Source organism: Rattus norvegicus, chromosome 1, assembly GCF_021556685.1.
Source record: "Rattus norvegicus strain SHRSP/BbbUtx chromosome 1, alternate assembly SHRSP_T2T, whole genome shotgun sequence".
NCBI lineage: Eukaryota > Metazoa > Chordata > Mammalia > Rodentia > Muridae > Rattus > Rattus norvegicus.
Genome location: NC_141534.1, coordinates 218,792,501 through 218,808,892, shown reverse-complemented (window position 1 = coordinate 218,808,892; position 16,392 = coordinate 218,792,501). Strand labels below are relative to the sequence as shown.

The 16,392-nt window shown below is 47.1% G+C and overlaps 1 protein-coding gene across 1 annotated transcript in view; it reads right to left on the bottom strand.

Moving 5' to 3' along the window:
• The window catches only part of Ahnak (AHNAK nucleoprotein), a 67,500-nt gene that overhangs the window by 16,192 nt on the left and 34,916 nt on the right, over nucleotides 1-16,392 (bottom strand). The window contains exon 5 of the mRNA NM_001398672.1: nucleotides 3,916-4,015. Coding sequence (NP_001385601.1) covers nucleotides 3,916-4,015 — 100 coding nt within the window. The remainder of the gene's footprint in view (nucleotides 1-3,915; nucleotides 4,016-16,392) is intronic.

The window sequence follows — 16,392 nt, the reverse complement described above, 5'->3', positions numbered from 1 at the left end:
GCTACATATTGAGATCAACACAGCCTGAATCCCAAGAGAACTTGTGAAAAAAGAAAAAGAAGGTAAGAAGAAAAAGGAAAAGGAAAGGAACCAGGTGGTGGCGGCACGTGCCTTTAATCACCAGCACTTGGTAGGCAGAGGCAAGGGGATTTGTGTGAGTTCAAGGCCAGCCTGGTCTACAGAGTGAGTTCCAGGAAAATAAAAAAGGAAGAAAGAAAGGGAAGGAAGACAAGGTAAGAAAAAGAAAAGAGATTTTATATATATATATATATATATATATATATATATATATGTATATATATATATATATATAATATTTTTTTCAATAGTAGGGTACTTGCCTAGCAATTTAAAGTCCTGGGTTGAATTGCTCTTATTGGGGACAAAAAGGTTAAAATGACACTTTAAAAATGTTATTTTAAAACTTACCAAGTTCGAGCGTGAGTATGACTCAGGAACTGAAATATACAATGAACTGGGTGTGGCAGCACTTGCCTGTCTGTAATCCTAGTACTCACGGGGTGGAGGCAGGAGGATCACAAGTTCCAAGCTAACATGAGCTACTCAGGAAGACCCCCGCCTCCATTTAAAAATAAACAGACAGAAAGAAAAAGCAAACAGATTATAGCCTGCCCAGGTTATGGCACTGAAACAGAACTAGAGCCCAGCAGCTTCAGGGCTGCTCCACTGCCCTTGAAGCAGGGCAGCTAGGTCTGCAGCAGCACGGCTGTGGCTGCGTGAGCTGCAGGTTGAATGTCCACACTCCAGCATCTCACCCTCAGAACGACCATTAGTCTTAAAGCCACAGACTGACCAGGCAGAGGATTGCAAGGCTCTCAAGGCAGCTCTACGTGAAAGCAGTTCTCGGGACTGACTTGCTGCTCTTTCACCAACATGACTGACCACCGCTGACCAGCAGCAAGCTCTGTTGTATGCAAACTGGTTTTCAGATCCCAGAGAAAGGCCAAAATCTTCTTGTGATCTGCTGGCCAATGGCAGAGCTAGGTCAGCCCAGTTTCTGGAATCCAAAGAAAGTGCTGTTTGCACAGATATCCGGACTCCATGTCCAAAAGAGAGATCTCACAGAAGCTGTTTTCTTCCTTTGTTTGAGGGCCTGAGTGCATGCACGCGTGCATGTGTGTTTAAGACAGTGTTGGTCTATGTCCAAGGCTTGCCTTGGAACTGGCTTTGTAACTCAGATGGGCCTTGATCTCACAGCCTTCCCTTCACCTAATGAGCACCAGCAAGCCTGGCTCCTCAGAGCTACTCTCTTTATTTGGTTATTGTTCATTTGAGTTTTGTTTTTGAGATAAGATCTCTATAGATCGCCTAGGCTAGGAAGTAAGCTTCTTGCTATATAAATAAACCAGGATAACCTAGAACTGGCAACAGTCCTTCCTCTGCCCCCCCCCCATTCCTGGGATTCTAATCATAAATCACCATGCCCAGCACAAGTCAGTTTCTAAGTTTCATGTGCAGAGACCCTACGTTCTAAGGAAGCGTTCACAGTCCAGGGAGAAAGGCATTCCTTTACTTCAATCCAAGGAACACAGGGCTGGTAAGATAGGCCAGAGGAAAAAGGTGATTGCCTCTAATATTCGACTTATGACCTGACTTTGATCCCGGAGTCTCACATAGTAGCAGGAGAGAACTAACTCACGCTCGTCCAGTATTTGGGTTATTTGAGGAAAGAGATCTGATCCCAAACCCCTTTAAATTTCAAGACATTTAAACAACGATGAAATAAATTGAAAAAGGAAACAAGCACCTTGTTGGGGTGGCAAATACCACAAGCAGCCAAACTAGTTCCCAAGAGCAAGAGAGCACTGTCTACCAGGAGTGCCCAGAAGCCAGCCAACAGCTTTTGCCATCTTCCACCCATTTCATCCGCTGAGCGTCCTTTGCTCTCCACGCCCCCTGCCTCATGTCGTCTGGTGGAAGCCCAGCAGTGTGGGAGCTGGTGTAATCTACCCATGAATCCTGGGAAACAGAGTCTTTGACACTCAGGTGGACCTGAATTTGAAGGAGAGAGCATCAAAAACTCAGTCAGAGCCATAGACTGGTAGGAAAGCCTGAAATCCTAACCACTGGGGAGGCTGAGGCAGGAGGATTAAAAGTTCCAGGCCAGTCAGAACAACTTAATTAGATGCTGTCTCAAAAGAAAAAAATAAAAATAAAAAGAGGGTTGGGGTTGCAGATCCGTAGCAGAGGGCTTATTCATGTGCCCAAGACCCTACATTCAACCCCCAGTACTGCTAAAATTAAAAATAAATAAATAAGCAAAATAACAGTAAGGCAGGGCATTGGAAGGATCACGAGGACCAGATTTGTGTCCCAGCATTATAGCTTGGGGACCTGCAAACACTCCAGCATGGCTGGAATGGAGGATGTCCTGTGGGAATAAAGGAGCACAAAGATAGAAACTGGATCACAAGCCACCTTGTGCGCTAAGAACATGAACTTTATCCTGACAGTCAGGAGCCACTGGAGAACTCGAGAAATAAACTAACATGATTTGATTGTGCGTGTGTTTGTTTTAAACCAACGCTCTTTGAACCTGCTCTAGTAGAGAAGAAAAATATCTAAGACAGGAAGGCAGGAGGTGACTGCAGTCAGCAAAGAAAACCTCAGCTATCAGAGATATCAAGGATGTGGGCAACCTGTGTGGTCACCAGAAATTAGCAGAGAAATTGGGTGGGGTGTCGGGGGCGGGGTAAGAGCAGGAAGAGGTGGAGTCCAGTGCTGGGCACCTCAGAAGTGCTTGGAAGTGTATGGGCTTGGGATTCAGGGGGCCCCTAAGGTTAACCCAGAGAGCCCAGAATGAGGGAGGGAAGAACCTTAAGGTAAACCCACCAATCCATGGATGAATTGTGCCATTTGTGAGCTTATGGGAAAAGAAGAGGACTTACATGTCCTCTGTAAGTGATATGGCCACTTCTGTCTTGTGGTGGTGGTGGTGGTGGTGGTGGTTGTTTGGTTTTGTTTTTGGACGCGTTCTATCTATTTAACCTTGGTTGGCCCAAAACTCATTCTGTAGACCAGGCTGGACTTCAACTTACAGAGATCTACCTGCCTCTGCCTCCAAATCCTGGGATTGAATGTGTGTTGCACCTAGCTCGGTCCCCACTATGGTCTTAAAGACACGGCAGTTGTAATTATTCACAGAAGAGACCCTCACAAGAGAGGGCCTATCAGCATCCCCCTCGCAGCAGTAGATAAGAACCACTCTCTGTGCTCTTCAGTCCTGCACACGGTCTTCAGAGATGCTCGACTGAGATGGAAGGGTAACAAAGCGTTGGGCGCAGTGATGCATATCTGTAGACCTTGCACTTGGGAAGATAAGGCAGGAAGACCTCAGGGTTGGTACTGGCCTCGCTTACGTTGTGAGTCTAGAGACGGTTTGGAGTACAAAGGAAGACCTTGTAGCAAGAATAACAAAAACAAAACCATGGGGGCCGGAGAGATGGCTCAGTTAAGAGAATTTGCCACTCCTGCTGAGCACCGGAGTTCAGTTTTCAGCACCCACAGTGGGCCACTCACAACTAACTGAAATGCTAGCTCAGGGGCACCTAAGCCTCTTGCCTATGACCTCTACCAGCCCCTGTGCTCAAATGCACACACACACACACACACACACACACACACACACACACACACATACACACACACAGGCATAACTGAAAATACAAAAATATCTTTTAAAGAGGTGGGAGAGAAGGTTTTTAATTTCTGGGTCCTGGAATCCCCAGAGCAGGACTGGGTGCTGGCATCTTGAACCATCTCCTCCAGGATGGACGTCTACGGACCAGGAAGTCAGTGCACCTGCTGGTGCTTTTCCGAGCCTCATCTCTGCACATACTCCTTCACTTTGATAACGAAGGCTGTCATTTTTTCAGTCCCCGCCACTTCTCTCACCTGCATCTGGGGTGGAGCCTGACGCTGCCCCAGTTTTGTTGATAGCTTCCTTGTGTTTATTCTGGTCATTACCGTCCAGGGATGAAGGTCGTGCTGTGCTCTAATGATAAGGATAAAGATGATTATAGAGTCACTCCACACCGTCTCATGGATTAACGTTTCTCAAATGTATACTGTGGGTATGGACAAAAACAACAGAGAAGCCACCTTTCCCAAACGACCTCCAAACCTCCCAGCCTCTCCCTACCCCAAGCCTGGAAGCCCGGGCTGTAGAGGAGACAGCAGAGGACCCTGCACTCACAGCCATCCTTCTGTGAAAGCCACATAAAGCCCTTATATATTTCCCATAAAGAGGTACTGTCTCTGGTTCATCAATCACCAGATCCAGTCCTCAAAGGCTTCACAGGGGCAAACGAGAGAAACAAGCTGTACTTCAACATTATGAACAGCCTACAAGGAAAGAGGAGTTTTTAATTGGACGAGCAAACCGGTCAGTTATTGTCCATGAAACACCCTTTTCTCTCAGGCCAGCACTGTTAAATGTCATGGGGCAGAACACACAAGCAGGAGGCTGCACTCCTCAAGGAGATCCTGAAGACTCACGAAGTAGCCCTCCAATCCAAGGGTCACCTCCATCCTGGATGGAGGAATCCTATCAGAAAGGAGAGCCCACATTGCCTTGAGATTTCCCGGCCATAGCCAGAATCCATCAGACAGCAATATAGAAACCAATTTACAGAAACCTTAGTGGCGGCAGCTTCTACAGGCTGCTCCTTCCCTGTCGTTCTAGCAAATTATTTTAGAGATTTTTTTAGTTGTGTCTGGTCTGTGTAAGTACATGCACATGTGTAGAGGTGCGAGTCTATGCACACTCAAGGAGGCCTGGAGATGGTGCTGGGTGTCCTTCTTTCTCACTCTCTGCCTTCTACTTGGGAGGCAGGATCTCCTGAACCTGCATTTTCTCAGCTCTCCTGGAAGCCACTGGAAGTGTAGTTTGGATTATTCTGTTGCCCTTCTGTTGCTTTTTATTATAATAATTAGAAAAGAAGCAAAAACCAAAAGTGCTGGGATTGCAGGCATTTGCAGGGATACCTGGCTTGTTACCTAAGGTTGGAACTCTGGTCCTCAGGATTGGAGAGCAAGCACTCTTGACCACTGAGGCATCTCTCCAGTCCCTTACCCTAGGAAATTTCTCTTGCTGGGCCCTGTAGTGCACATCAGCCATCTAAGCACTCAGGATAGTAAAGGTAGGAGTTCAAGGTCATCATTGGCTAAACATTCAGTTTCAGGCCAGTCTGAGCTGTGTAAAACTGTGTCTCAAAAAAAGTGGGGGCTGGAGAATACTTGTTCTTTCTGAGGCTCTGGGTTCTGTTCACAGTACATACACAGTGCTTTACAACATCTGTGACTTCAGTTCCCGGGGAACCAGTCCCTTTTCTGACTTCCTTGGGCACCATTCATGCATATAGTGCACATACATACATGCAGGCACTGTGCAAACACAGACAATAGAAAGAAATAAATCTTGTTTTAAAATGGCATGAAACTTCTAAGGCTCTAAAAAAAAATGCACATAGGGAGGGGCAACAGTGGGCCATGACTTTAAGCACTCAGGAGGCAGAGGCAGGAAGACCTCTGAGTATGAGGCCAGCCTGGTCTACAGAGCAAGGTACAGGACAGCCAGGGCTACACAAAGAAACCCTGTCTCAAAATAAACAATCAAAAAAGCTGCACTGTCCCATCACTGATTCCTCATTAGCACACATTTCCAAAATTTCTGATAGATTAATCAGATATGAAATAGTTTTCAAAAAACAATCACAGCTTTCCCAGAGTTTGGTTGAGTAAGTGTTCGATTGCTATTTCTTTTCTTTCAATTTGTTGTTTCCAGCTATGAAATGAATCTTAGAATAAGTCCAAATAACCACAGAAGAAAGGAATGCTTTTCCTTGTTGGCAACAATGATCAAATAATAAGGCAAACACATTAGCACGGACCATGTGCCAAGCAAGGCCATAGTTTTCATTCACGTGTTAACTCCTTCCAGCTCTGGAGACAAGCTGTGTGATCATGTCAGCTCACAGCCATCTGTAATTCCAGTCCAGGGGATTCAACAGCCTCTCCTGACCTCCTCCCGCTTTGTGTGCATGTGGTCTATATACATACACTTAGCCACATACACATAAAATAAATGATTTTTAAACGTGCAGACTGGTGGATAGACTGCTCAGTGGTTGCTGCACAAGCATGAGGACCTGAATCCAGATCCCCAGAAACCCACATAAATGCAAGGTAGGCATGGTAGCCTGTGTGTGACTCCAGTCTCAGAAGGCAATGACAGGGAATCTGGCTAACGAGACTAACCATGTCAGCAAGCACTGGGCTTGCTGGAGAGACCCTGATTTAATGAATAAAGGAGAAGAACAATCACTCACACACACACACACACACACACACACACACACACACACACAAATGGAAAAAGGAAAAAAAAAACTAACTGACTGAGTTTCCAGGCAGGGGTGTGGTAGCGCACGATTGCAATCTTGGACTCAGGAGGTGGGGGCAGGAAGATCAGGAGTTTAAAAAAGCTTTAGCTACACAAGGTCTTGTCTCAAAAAGAAAAAGAAAATGTGGAGTTTCTATTTCAGGGGGGTTCCTGATGTCATTACTGGGGTAGGGGGACATGTCTAGAAGAGCTAGCTGGGGAGATAAAGCATGTCTGAAGGCAAGATTATACAAAAGTGCGTTCTGGTCGTCTCTTGGTGGCCATACAAATTGGAAGAGATGGGAGGGCCTTAAGGCCTTAACACACGTGTGGCATCAGGCTGGCTTCTCATTAATGGGTCTCCAGGTCTGCTGCAAGCAGTTGTTCAAGCTGAAGAATCTTCAACCCCTGCTCTTTTGCCACTCCCCAGCCTTCAGGAGGGGCTGACAGTGAGTGGCAAACCTCTAGTCTGGTTTAGGAATATCTCGTGAGAATGCCCGTCCTGCATGAGACCACCTACAATGAGGTGACCAAGGGGGACGAGAGGCAATAAATAGATATAAGAAGGGAGGTGAGTGGAACAAGTCAGAGAGAGGAGTTCATACAGATGCCAACTGTACTCCACTTTGGCTGAGCATCTCCCTCCATATGCCATCCGGTCCCAGGATGAGGCCCACCCAGTCCCGGCAGTGCAGAGAATCTGTGTGGCAAAGCCTGTTGGTCCCCAGGCCCTTGCTTCTGACCATCCCCTCTCTCACTAGGCCATCTAGCTTTACTACCTATCTAAACAAACAGAACTGTACTGGGATAGGCAGAGGTCTGCACAGGGGCCTGGTAGGAACTGAGTTTGTGGCTTACCCAAAACATTAAGCATGGTTTAATTGAAGCTGTTCTGTTTAAAGGGAGAAGATTAAGGGAATTATGTATCCCAGACCACTGCATTCACAGAGAGATGGCAAAGACAGTCACAGAAACAAAAGATAAATGACTCAGTGCTGGTGAAATTGCAGATATCCCCTGACAAGCCGGTAAAGGAGATATTTCTGGCTAGGGCAGCCTATCCCGAGGCCCTCAAATTGCACTTCACAGGACTTGGTTGCCTCACCCAAGCCTGGCCTAGCCAGCTTCCTTGAGTGTGGGTTCACACAGGTACTGCAACGCTGGGGTAATCTGATTGGCCTGGAGATTCATGGTTGCTAGGGAAGACAGTTTCATTAATTATCTGAATCAGGTTTGAACCTGTTCCTCTTATTCCTACGTGCATGTCCTTGAATAGCCCTGGGGTGAGACACAGCCAATCTGATTGCTCCCATGATTTGCAAAACTCAGGTGGGTTTTAAGCTGCTAAACCTGGTTGACCATAAGGACTATCAAAGAATTACCATAAAGTCATTTTGTTTCCCCTTAGAGGTAAAAGAATCAGTGGTGAGATTCATGATTTCCACTGCCCTAGTGAATAATCTTTTTATCTCTGTTTTAGCCAGCAGAAGCTTGATCTCTGTGGAAGAGGAACCCACAGAAGAAATCCAATGAGGCTAACGGAGCTGGTGAGGAACAGGAATTGCTAACCCTGCATAAATCCACTAACAAGTCACTTCTTAAAGAAATGGTTTCTTGTATCCCCCGTTGGCACTGAATTCTCTATGCAGCCGAGAATGGCTTGAATTACTGAGCCTCCTGCCTCTACCCCTCAGGTGCTAAGATTACAGGCACGTACGTGCCACCATGCCCAATTCAGATAGTGCAATTCGATCAATCAGACCCAGCATATCAGGCATGGTAGGCATTCACTCTACCAATGAAGCTACGTCTGCAACCCTCAAAACTGCTTTCTAGAAGGACTTTGTTTCAACCTGAAAAACATACACATATGCCCAGGACATCACAGATATTTTTCTGCATTCATGTGCCAGTATGTGACAGCCAAATGCCTCCTAGCAAAAGGGCTTTGTCTCATTCTGTGTGGTCTGCACTGGCAACCTGGCCACTGTCCTGTGTCTGGCAGGCTTAAACAGAACAGGAGGGCAGGCAGGGGGATTGGGACAATCAGAGGAAACGATGACTCCCCACATTCGGGCCGATTTTTTGGGAGTCAAAACACTCTGGAGAAAAGAAGAGAGGGAGGGAAAGAAGGAGGAAGAGAAGAAGGGCAAATAAAAGTGTTTTTTAATATTTTAGTAAAATAAAACCTGAGGCTGGGGAGATGGCTCAGCGGGCAACAGTGCATGAGATGCTGAGATGAAACCCCCAGCACTTGTGTAAAAATCTGGGTGTCAACACTTACCTGTAACCCTGCACTGTCAGGGGCAGAGATAGGATGGCTAGGGCTTGACTGGCAGCCCGGTACAGCTCCATGTTCAGCAAGGGACCATCTCAAGGGTATACAGCAAAGGGTGATAGAGCAGGACACAAGATACCCTCTCTGCTGGCCTCCATATACGCCACACCTCACCAATATATGTTTGTATACATGACACATTCATAAACTATTCATGCGAGTGCACGCGCACGCGCGTGCGCACGCGCGCACGCACGTGCACACACACACATACACACACACACACACATACACACTTTATTTTGGAGGGTTGTCTTAGTATTTCTATTACTGCAACGAAACACCATGACCAAAAAGCAGGCTGGGAGGAAAGAGTTTATTTGGCTTACACTTCCATATCACTGTTCATCATTGAAGGAAGTCAGGACAGGAACTCAAACAGGGAAGGAACCTGGAGGCAGGAGCTGGTTCGAGGCCATGGGGTGCTGCTTACTGTCTTGCTCTCATGGCTCGGCTTGCTCAGCCTTTCTTATAGAACCCAGGGCCACCAGCCCAGGGATGGCACCACCCACAATGGCCTGGGCCCTCCCCACGTTGATCACTAGTTAAGAAAATGCCTAACAGCTGGGTCTCATGAAGGCTTTTCTCAACTGAGGCTCCTTCCTCTCCGATTGTGTCTACCTATCACTTGTGTGAAATTGACACACAAAACCAGCCAGTACAGATGGGTTGTTATGTTTTACATAGTTTTTTTGACGAATGTGGGTTTTTTACCTGCATGCCTGGAGCCCTCTGAGGCCAAAAGAAAGCATCAGGTCCCCTGGCATTACAGATGGCCGTGAACCACCATGTGGGTTCTGGGGACTGAACCTGGGTTCTCATTCTCTCTCTCTCTCTCTCTCTCTCTCTCTCTCTCTCTCTCTCTCTCTCTCTCTCTCTCTCTCCAGCCCCTATTCTATTTGGAGACAAGGTTGCTTCATTGCTCAGCTGGTCTTAAACTCTTGGGCTCGAGTGATCTTCCTATCTTAGCCTTCCTATAGGAGGCACCACCGATCCACACCACCAGTCTAGCTTTTTTGGGTAGGGAGAGGGAGTTGAATTAAGGTCTCACTATGTAGCTCTAGCTTTCCTAGAACTTATGATGTATACAAGACTGACCTCAAACTCAGAGATCTGCCTGCCTCTGCCTCGTCAGTGCTGGAATTAAAGGCGTGAGCCACCATCCTGGCTCTCTCTCTCTTTTTTATATATATATATTTTAATAAAAATGAAAACAACTGAAGGGCGGCATAATAGTTGTAGCCACGCTTCACTGACTGAGCCATGAATAACATGCCAGATGCCTGCCTCTTGTTTGGGACCTCACTGACAGAAAACTCTCCCACTCACCCTTCTCCCACAGCAGCTACCAGCAGCCACCATTCTCAGGTTTTAAGATCTTCACTTTCTGTGTCAGGCTCCCACCTGACCTCCTGTCGACCCATGTATCCTTCTGAAAGCTGGGATGGTGCAGACCTGAGGAGTGTCACCGACAGTCTGCAGACCGTGCATTCCTGACTGCAGCTGAATTCACACTTTAACAGTTCAAGGGAAGCAGCTGGCCTGCAGAAACCTCGACCATAACTCAGAGAAGAAGAATAAAAAACAAAACAAAAACAGCTCTGGTGTTCGGTGTTCGCTTTCTGTTTGCTTGTATTTGTTCTCATCCCTGACTTTAGGAAAAAGCCTCTGAGACTCCCAGCAAGGGATAGAAGGAAAACAGGTGTCCCTGCTGCTGATGGGAAGTGTATGCAGCGATAAGATAGCGGCGGTGGCTCACAGAGTTTCTGCCATGTGCTGGGTGCCACATGCCAGGTGCTGGCGTTATGCCAGAGATACAATAATAAGAAGGAACACAGGGCTGGAGAGATGGCTCAGTGGTTAAGAGCACCGACTGCTCTTCCAGAGGTCCTGAGTTCAAATCCCAGCAACCACATGGTGGCTCACAACCATCCGTAATGGGATCTGATGTCCCCTTCTGGTGTGTCTGAAGACAGTTACAGTGTACTCATATACAAAATAAATAAATAAATCTTTAAAAAAAAAAAGAAGGAACACAGCATCCCTCCCTCACAGGATCAACAATCTAATGGGGAAGAGAGACCGACAAGCCATCAGTCGCTGTTATCCGAACATAAGTAGCACTAAACCCAGGAAACTAGAGGAATGAGAGCACAGAAGAGGGCTGGAGAGGTGGCTCAGTGGTTAAGAGCACTGGCTGCTCTTCCAGAGGTCCTGAGTTCAATTCCCAGCAACCACATGGTGGCTCACAGCCATCTGTAATGGGATCTGATGCCCTCTTCTGGTGTCTGAAGAATTGTACTCACATACATAAAGTAGATAAATAAATAAACCTTTTAAAAAGGGCTGGAGAGATGGCTCAGCGGTTAAGAGCACCCTACTGCTCTTTCAGAGGTCCTGAGTTCAATTCCCAGCAACCACATGGTGGCTCACAGCCATCTGTAAAGAGATCCGATGCCCTCTTCTGGTGTATCTGAAGACAGCTACAGTGTACTTATATATAATAAATGAATAAATCTTTAAAAGAGAGAGAGAGAGAGAGAGAGAGAGAGAGAGAGAGAGAGAGAGAGAGAGCACAGAAGAATCGGGAAAGAGAAAGGAGTCAGGGCACACTGAAACCCAAGGGCAAGAAAAGAGAGGGCTGCATCCAAGCCAGAGGGCTGCTGGGAAAAGCTGAATGTGGCTGGCAAGGCCAATCAGAAAACTCTCGGAAACTGACAATCACTGAAGTAAACAGTAGAGGGGGGGCCTGGGAGTCAAGGTTCCCTGGGTATGGTTAGGTATGGACAAACTGGGTTACCTCCACACGCTTCCCTCTCTGTGTGAACCAACAGTCAGGCTGGCCCACCACAGCATTCTCATCCAGTTTTTTGTTTTGTTTTGTTTTGTTTTCTGTCTTGGTTTTTGAGACAGGGTATCCAGGGTAGCTCTGGCTGTCTTGGAACTTGCTGTTTGGATCAGGCGGCCCTCAAACTCTCAGAGATCAACTGACCTCTGCCTCCCAATTCAATGCCCTGGGATTAAAGGTATGTGTCACCCTACCCCACAAAGATTGTTTTTAAGTGGGTATGTGTGTATCTGTGTGAGTTCACAGATGACACCACACGAGTTCAGATACCCAAGGAGGCCAGAAGAGAGGGTCCGCTCCCCTGGAGCTGGAGTTGCAAATGGATGTCAGCTACCCAACATGGGGGTTGGGAATCAAACTTTGGTCCTCTCCCAAGGAACAGGAGTCACTCTCAACCACTGAGCCATCTTTCCAGCCAGCCCACCTGCATCCAACTTTTAAATCTTTCTAACAAATATTAAGCAAGTGCTAGTAAATACACTCCAAATTCAACCCATTGTCAGGGCACAGTGAATAAAAGACAAGTCACAACCCCCATGTTTTTTCCTGTACTCATTCCTGTGACCAACAAAACTTATCAAAGGTTTCCCATGATTATGTAACAAGAACATGACAAGCGACACAGGATCCAACCATTTCCCCTCTGGAAACAACGAAGGGGAGGGAGTGTCTGCAGAACATGCAGTACAGGGCTTTGTACCTGGGACACTGGCAAGGGTTGGAATGGCCATCCAGGGGCAAGAGCCTGGCTAATCCAAAGCACTTATTTCCTTCTGATAATCAGTAATCTGTAATTTCCCACTTCTGGGGGTAGTAATTACTCCAAACAAAGAACAGTAACCAAAAACAGTATTTAAAGGGAGTGGCTTTTCTCCCTCCAGAAGAGATCTGTGGCTCGATTAAAGAAAAAAACAAAAACCTTAGCTCAAAACTCGTCTATTAGATTCAACAGGAATAATACTTTGAAGGAAAATATGGTATGCAAACAGAAAAAAAAGTGAAAGCCTACCCACGCCAGACCCCCACCCCCTAGCCGGGCTCCACCCCCTACCAGGCTCCACCCCCTACCAGGCTCCACCCCCTACCAGGCTCCACCCCCTACTAGGGCCCCATCCCTTACAGGGCTCCACCTTCCGGCAGTGAATTTGCCCTACCTGACCCACCTTACTCCTACAGCTGAAATTCCTAGAATTTATTTTCTAGGAATTTAGACAATTCAAATCGGCTGCCTTTGCTCTCTCACCTGACATCCCTATCTGCCTGAAGGGCCCACTTGAAATTCAAGTGGTGAGCCAAACTCGCCGGCTTACAAATAGAAAATGCGCTGTCATTCTTCTCCCTTGACTTTTCACATTCCAGCCCTCCCCACTGCCTGCCTGCCTGCCAGAGCCAGGGGAACAGAGCCACGGCTGCCTGGCAGCTATGTACCCTGGGAGAGACTGCACACACAGGAAAAAACACACAGAGCAGGCTACACTGCATGGGTGAAAAAAATCAAAGCCTTCCACTTTGGGTGGACAGGAGTAGCGACCTTTAATCTAAAGAAAGCTCTTTCCTCGGTAGGGCAACCAGTGCCCATACTGCAGGCCAGTGTGACTACAGCTCAGTAATGAGGGCTGTCAGACTCCAGGAGATGGATGGACGGGCCTTAAATAGTCACCTATCAATGGGAGAATGACCTTGAACTTCAGAGTCTCCTGCCTCGACCTCCTGTGTTTTGGGGTTTCAGCCAGGTTTATGATAACGGCAAGCCCCGGACTTTATGCATGCTACATTCCCAGTCCACACACAAGTCTTATTTTTATTATAATTTGTGTGTATTTGTATGTGTGTGCATGTTTATGCATGTGCACATGTGTGCGGGTCCAAGTCTATGCCCATGAATGTGAAAGCCAGAGCCAAAGTCATTTATCTTTCTCTATCATTCTCTTCTTCTCTTCAGACCTTCTTCTCGAGATCTGGTCTTCACTTGACCTCAATCACCAATGGGCTAGACTGTCAGACCAGAGAGCTCTGGGAGTCCTCCATCCTCACCCCCCCCCCCCAATGATAGGGTTACAGACCAGAACACCATGCCCACCTTTTACCTCAATTCTGGACACCAGCACTCAAGTCCTCATGCATGAGCAGCAAGAGCTTAAATACCGAACCATCTCCCCAGCCCTCTATTAAATAGCAACATTCAAAAGTGCACACACCTAAGATGTTGTCACGTACAAGCTCATCTCTTCAGCAAAGTCTGGATGAAGGAGAGAGCTGGGGCTAATGCTGCATTTTAGAAATTAAGGTCCCACCAAGTAAGTCCTAGAGGCAACACATAGAGTGTGGACCACATACCACAGCTGCCAGCTGGTCTCTGCTGGTCTTTTTCTGTGATTGCCCAGTCTGTTTCAGCCCATTACTTCTCAGCGGTTGGACCTAAATAGATGAAAATCTGCCTAGGAACTGTGACAGAACTGGGATTAGTTCCAGGATTGGCCGGGTGGCTAAAAGGGGCTGCAGTTAACCCCCAAAGACTGGGCTCCCTTGTTCCCTGGGCACTAACAGCCGGGATTGGTGAATTGGGGGGGAGGGGAAGGGGCGGGGATGTCCAATCATTTGGTTTGGGGTCAGAGCAAAAATTTTGCCTCGATGTCACAGTGCTCTGATTTTCTTAGAGTACATTTATTTGGGGCATCCAGAAAGGCAGGGCTCAAGCCCTCCGAAGCCACCCTTTGGGGCTATGAACATGGTAAGGAATAAAGCCAACGTTTTGCACGTACTAGACCGTTGAGTCACACCCCAACCTCTCTTCCTTTTTTCTGGTCTTCCTCCTCCACACCCTTTACGTTTCTCTGGCTCATCCAAATCATCCTGGCTCTGACTAATCCACTTTTGCCAGGCTTCCCCTCGGATTTTGACTTGTTTCCTTGTAAACTCTGATCTGTGACTGAAGAGCTCTAAGTGTCCTGAGTTCTTACCCTCAGGCTTGGAACCAGTGGTGGGTGGAACTGCCCCATCCCACTCAGGGAGCGTGGAAATCATGGATCATACTGCAGGCTGTTGGCTGCTTCTCAAACTGGCGTCCAGCAGGCATGGCAGGTGAGAGGCACACGGGGAAACAGCACCCTTGGGAGCAAGTCTCTCCTACTCCTAATCCCTGTGTGGAAGCCCCTCACATTCCCAGGCCCTCCCTTCTAAGGAGTCTCAACCTCCTAGGTCTCAGATTGACCAGAGCAGTGTTTGCAGACAGTCAACCTGTCTACTCTCTAGGGACCCTGGGACCAGGGGGCGGGGCTAACTCTAACCTTCACTTCCGTTGTAGTTTATCTCATTTATTAGTATCACGGAAGAGTGAAGACTGGATTTGGCAAAAGACTGGGAATAGTATAAGGTAGGAAGTCCAAGGAAGAGACTGACAGCTGCCCAAGAGGGCAAGCCTGGACCAGGGTCTCACCGCTCTTGAGCCCACTGCCTCCTCTTGGAGGGGAAAAATTGGGTGCATACACTTTGCCTTCCAAAGCAGATCCTGTGTGCCTCAGTGTCCACCCTTCCTGTCTTAGCCCCACCCTGCTGACCCTCTCTCCCACACCTCACTACCAGCTTTCACCCCTGCTGCCTCCCTGCTTGGAAAACCTCCCTCAGCTCCTCTCCAAGCCTTAAAAACACCAGTTTACTAACCCAGCCTTCCTGGTAGCAAAAAGAACAAACTGCTGATAAAGGCATGCGGTTTCTCCAAACAGACCCCAGTGACAATGTTGACCCTGTTTTACTATGTGCCCTGCACGCAGCACTAACCCTGACTGAACTTGTCTAGTAAATGCAAATCAGGGCCCACCTTGTGGAGTTGTGTGTGACATATAGAATGCTTAACTTAACAGAGAGTTAGCAAGCAGTTCATAGGAGTAATTCATACAATTTTTATTATACACCGAGCACACACACACCGTGTTTCATGAAGCAGAGGTTAGAGTAGAAAGAAAATATGTATGTTAATTTACATTATTCTCATAATGTTGTAAGAAGAATTCCATACCATCTCCTTCTTTTCATCTTATAGAAAAGGAAATTCCATACCTATCTCCTGGGTCCTAAGGAATGAACTCAGGACCTGAACATACCATGCAAAAACTCTACCAACTAAGTTATATCCCCAGCCTTGTGTCACAGATTTTAATGAGTTACCCAGAGTCCCAAAGGCAGGAACCCATAGAAATGATAGCCCTTTTTAAAAGTGGCTTTTCAGGACAGGGTTTTTCTATACAGTCCTGGCCATCCTGAAACTCGATCTATAGACCAGGCTGGCCTCTAACTCAGAGACTCACTTACCTCTGCCTCCTGAGTGCTGGGAGTAAAGACGTGCACCACTACCATCCAGCGTATGATAGCTATTTTTTAACTACTTTAAAAGATGTCTTTAATGTGTATGATTGTGTTGCTTAATTATAGGTATGCATAGCACATGTGTGTTTGGTGCCCTAAGAGGTCAGAAAGTGTATCAGATCGTCTGGGACTAGCATTTTGGACCATTGTCGGCCAACCTATGGGTTTGGGGAACTGAACTGAGATCTTCCAGAAGAACAGCAAGTGATCTGAGTCCCAAGGTTTAGTCTTTTTAATGTATGTGTATGTGTGTGAAACTCCATGAGTACATGTGTACCGTGTGCACATATGAGGCCCTGAACGTCAGAAGAGGATATAGACCCCCAGGAACTGAAATAGCAGGTGGCCATGGGGGTGCTGGAACTGAATCCAGGGCCTCTACAAGAGCAACGAGGGCTCTTAACTACCGAGCCATCTCTCCATCCCGTTAATCGCAGTCTG